Below are 5,000 nucleotides of genomic sequence, written 5' to 3' on the forward strand. Positions count from 1 at the left end.
AAGTGACATTCAAGTGAGATGACGGTCATATTCAAATTTGCAGTGGTCTCTTAATTTTGAAGATGACCGTCAACTCATTCGAACGTCACTCAGCAACCGTAGGATGACATCAGAAAAATATGCAGGGGTCTGTTAATGTTTTTCCAGAGCTGTGGCATCAAATTGTAGCATTTGATTGAGCCCGATGCAGACTGAGCCATATTGTGAAGCCGCAGTGTTATGAGGCAGGTGTGGGACTAGTGCAGGGTGAGTGAGTGAGAGACGGATGCAGGAGGTGCTTTGGGAAGTGATGCCGTGCCACTGCAGACTGAACCTGTAATCTGCTCCTTGGCTTCTATGTGTAGAACATAGTGATCATTTCTCTGGATGTGTGCCGCTCTTTTTGATTGCAGTCTTTGTGCCTCAGAGGTGATGATGGACTTGATCATGGTGATGTCTCTAGTGGTATACTTGGAGTGCTAATTTTTCACTGTGTGTGTGTGTGTGTGTGTGTGTGTGTGTGTGTGTGTGTGTGTGTGTGTGTGTGTGTGTGTGTGTGTGTGTGTGTGTGTGTGTGTGTGTGTGTGTGTGTGTGTCTTCTGCCCCCTCAGCACGAGAAAAAGAATGTCTGTCATCATGCGCACTCCAACCGGTCGGATCCGCCTCTACTGCAAAGGAGCCGTGAGTGTCTCTCTCCATGGCAACCTGTGATGGGCTACAGCGGCTGTTAGAGTCTGGAGTGCTCTTTCTCTCTCCCTCTCTTTCTTTCTTTCTCTCTCCCTCTCTTTCTTTCTTTCTTTCTTTCTTTCTTTCTTTCTTTCTTTTTCCTTTCTCTTTCTCTCGGTCTTTCTCACACGCACACACTCTTCCATCTCACTCATTCCCTGTTCCCTTTCTTCTTCATGTGGTATCTTTGTTTCACAGCCTCTGCTCTCAGCTTGCCTCTTATTCATCCCTCTCTCTCTCTCTCTCTTGCTCTCTCTTTCTCTTTATTTCTATTCATGCTTTTCTCTCACTCTGTCTGTTTATTTATGTTCTTCCTCTCACACCTCTCTTTCTCTCTTCCTCTCTTCCCCCCATCTGTAGTCGTTTTTCTCTCTCTCTCTCTCTCTTTCGGTTTCGGTTTCTCTCCACGCCTAGGTCTCCAGTGCCCTCTTTGAACCCGTACACTTATTTTTTTTCTACCTCTGTTGCTGTCTCCCTCTATCACCCCACCCCTACCCCTCTGGTGCTCTGCTCTCATGTGATGAAGCCTTTCTCTCTCTCTCTCTCTCTCTCTCTCTCTCTCCCTCTCTTCTCTTTCTCTTTCCTTTACTCTCTCCCTCAACACTCTCTCCCTCCCCCCCCTCTCTCTCCCTCTCTCTCACACCCTCCCTCTCGTTCTCTCTTAACACTCTCTCTCTTTCCCTCACTCACTCCCTCTCTCTCTCAACACTCCCTTTCCCTCTCTCTCTTTCCTTCACTCTCTCTCTCAACACTCTGCCTCCCGTCTCTCTCTCTCTCTCATTGCTCCTCCTCTCTACCCCACCTCCCATGGCGGTCACAGATGAGCCCCTCTCTCCGCTCCTCTTGCCTCTCTCTATTTTCTCTCCTCCTCTCCTTCAGTACCACTTTATTGCTTTTCTTGGTTCTGCCTGATTGGCCACTGCAGTGGTTTCACATGTTTAATGCAAATAGAGGCCTAACCCAAACAAAGAAAAGAGATGATATAGGCAAGCTGTTATGTGGCCCCGCTATTATAATACCACAGATAAAACAACTATACATTATGCAATTATAGTTTTTCATAAACACAATAAGAACATGAACATGAACATAACTGAACTGAACTCTTATTCTGTCAGCTTAGATGTGAAAGGTTTTAGAAGCGTATTTGAGAAGACCATCTTGACATCTTGAGATTAAGCATCTTTGTGAAACTGATGGCTTTCTGCCTAGTATATTTTTGACAGCATGTCAAAAATACTAAAGTGTGTGTGTGTGTGTGTGTGTGTGTGTGTGTGTGTGTGTGTGTGTGTGTGTGTGTGTTCTTCTAGGACACGGTCATCTACGATCGCCTGGCCGACAGCTCCAGGTACAAGGACATCACACTGAAACACCTGGAACAATTCGCCACCGAGGGTGAGCCAGCAGTCTGTCAACATGTGTCAAGACGTATACAGGTCCACACCCTAAGCAAACAGGTCAAATATAGTGACTGAGACACAGGGAAACAAAAGCTTTTGTCACTGACGGTAGAAAACAGCTGCATGTATAGGTGGTGGGGGAGAGAGATCGGATGGTGCTGGGGGAAAACCTGCTGTAGCTGTGGTTTTCCCAGTCATTTCCTCAAATACCAAAGGTGCCATATTTCTTAGTAGTAGTAGAGTTACTGGAGGTGGGGTGCCATTATTGTGTTGCTCATAAAGGCGCCTGGTCACGTATCGTCTGGGAGCAGGTTGCAATCCTTCGCCCAATACTGGTGCACTCGTTTCCTCGATTCTTATGAATCTGCTGCCCTCTGCTGGTAGGTTGGGGATCCTGCATCACATTCAACTCCAATATTCTAGAGTCTAGGTTCTAGAGTGCCTTCTTTTAGTTTGTCAGCAGTGTAAACTCTGGTGTGTGGGGTTGTATTGATAATAACGGGGTCTAAGTAATCAAATGTCGAAGGCCGAATGCGCCACAGTTATGTCGGTGCCGGTGTCCACTGTGATCTCCCTGACCCTCTGTGGAGAGATCTGACAGCAGTCTGGTATGCAGTCTAGAGGTGTAACATTAATCAAGCCAGTCTTGCAAAGATCCTTCTTGTTATACCAGTAGACCGAAGCCATGCCACTAAGAGCAAACAACACATAAAAGAGAGATCTTCTAGACTGCTTAGCTCACCTGTGGATGACAATCTGCCCTCCCCTCCCCTCCCCTCCCCTCCTGTCCACCCATAGGCCTGCGGACGCTGTGCTTTGCTGTGGCTGACATCAGCGAGTCGTCGTACCAGCATTGGCAGGAGGTGTACCAGCGTGCCTCCACCTCTCTGCAGAACCGGGCCCTGAAGCTGGAGGAGAGCTACGAGCTCATCGAGAAGGTGAGCTACACCTGACTGTAGGCACCTGTCCCGGGGAAGGAGAGAGAATACCGCCTGTCTATGCAGCACTGATTACAGTATCAAAGATGCGCTCTCTCTCTCTCTCTCTCTCTCTCACACACACACACACACACACACACACACACACACACACACACACACACACACACACACACACACACACGTACATACGTACATACACATACACACAGAGCAGATACATTTGTGCAGTGCACATATTATAGTGGTCTTTGTAGACTATGCCGATAGTCACAGTATACTGAACTATGGCAATATGAAATGCTCTCTCCAACAAAGCTTTTCTGGGCCGCAGGCTTAGAAATGGAAAGAGAGAAGAATGTGTGTGCTGTGTGTATGTTGACGGTTAAAGATGTCTTGTTGCACTTGACAAGGAATACACTTAATTTCGTTGTACCTGTTACAATGACAAATAAAGATATTGTATTCTATTAAATGAGGGGAGATCTGTTCCTATAATAACGTTAATGTTGCGGTGCTGGTGGGGTGCTACATTGGATGGGACGGCAGAAAAGTACAGTAGAAATGGGACATGCTGTTTATCAAACATTTTGGGATTTGTGGGGTTTGTGGTCCTTTACTTCTTTTGTGACCATGAAATCCAGGGTGCATAGATATGAAAGACACAACATTTTAAAGTAACAAAATAATGCAAAAGAGTTAAGCAAGACTGAAATGGAGTCTTCGAGGGATTTTTAGTGAGTTGAACTCGCAGCGCTATACTGTAGCCATTAGTTCAAACAGACTCCAATGAGAGGAGACCGCTCTTTAGGATTGGGCAGTCATGTTTCAGCCAAACCCTCATTAGGTCACAGTGATGTAGCCAAACCTCAGACTTTCAATGAACCACTGTCTAACACACACACAGACACACACAGACACACACACACACACACACACACACACACACACACACACACACACACACACACAGACACACAGACACAGACACACACACACAGACACACAGACACAGACAGACACACTTAAGCATGCACGCACACGTACTGTACATACAGACATTGACACACATACGCATGTGTGCGTGCGACACACACACACACACACACACACACACACACACATACAGACATAGACACACATACACGCACATACACACACACATATACAGACACACACATATATACACACACACACAGACACACACAGACATAATACACATACCCACACACACATTTTTCTTGAGCCCAGGCCTGGGGCAGAATGTCAGCGTCTTCCTCTGAACCTTGATGCTTGTGCTTTTTCGCAATCCTATCTGTTAGTGCCAAGCAAAAGGGACAGGCTCCAGTTCCCCCGAGCGCTACAGTTTAAAGCCTGCCTCTCATCCACCCACCGGTCAAACGGGGCAGCGGACCAGACTCAACCAGGGCCCAGCCTTGATTAATGTGGATCCGAACCAAAGCAATCAGAGAGAGGCAGAGGAATGGGAGAAAGAGGGAATTAAGGAAGAGAGGGAGAGACAGAAAAGGAAAGATTGAGGGAGGGAGGGAGTGAGTGATGGGGTAAGAAGGAGAGAGAAATAGATAGAAGAGAGAGTGGGAGTAAAGGAGGACGGGAGAACAGAGAGGAAAGCGAGGATGAAGTGAGAGAGCAAGATGGAGAGTGAGAAAGATAAATAGACTGTTGAATAGAAGTGGAGAGAGGGATAGAGGGAACGATCGAATGCTTGAGTGGGAGAGAGTGACTGTGTGTGTGTGTGTGAAAGAGAGAGAGGGAGAGGGAGACTCGTATCCAGTTTGCAGTGAGTCTAGGGGAGGCACAATCGGAGCCCTGTGAGTGTTTTGGGGAAGTCCCGGTCAAACATGCCCACTGGCGCTCATAAATCACCCGGCCGGCTCACGAGTCACAGGTGCCAACCCTTCAGCCCCGCCGCGCCGCTAACAGCCCTCATCCATCA

At 47.3% G+C, this 5,000-nt stretch overlaps 1 protein-coding gene across 1 annotated transcript in view; it reads left to right on the forward strand.

The window, feature by feature from the left end:
• atp8a1 (ATPase phospholipid transporting 8A1) overlaps window positions 1–5,000 on the forward strand; it is a 140,421-nt gene that overhangs the window by 73,877 nt on the left and 61,544 nt on the right. Inside the window, 3 exon segments of the mRNA XM_048231901.1 lie at window positions 591–660; window positions 2,016–2,100; window positions 2,904–3,043. Coding sequence (XP_048087858.1) covers window positions 591–660; window positions 2,016–2,100; window positions 2,904–3,043 — 295 coding nt within the window.

Source organism: Alosa alosa, chromosome 21 (assembly GCF_017589495.1).
Source record: "Alosa alosa isolate M-15738 ecotype Scorff River chromosome 21, AALO_Geno_1.1, whole genome shotgun sequence".
In the NCBI taxonomy this organism is placed as follows: Eukaryota; Metazoa; Chordata; class Actinopteri; order Clupeiformes; family Clupeidae; genus Alosa; species Alosa alosa.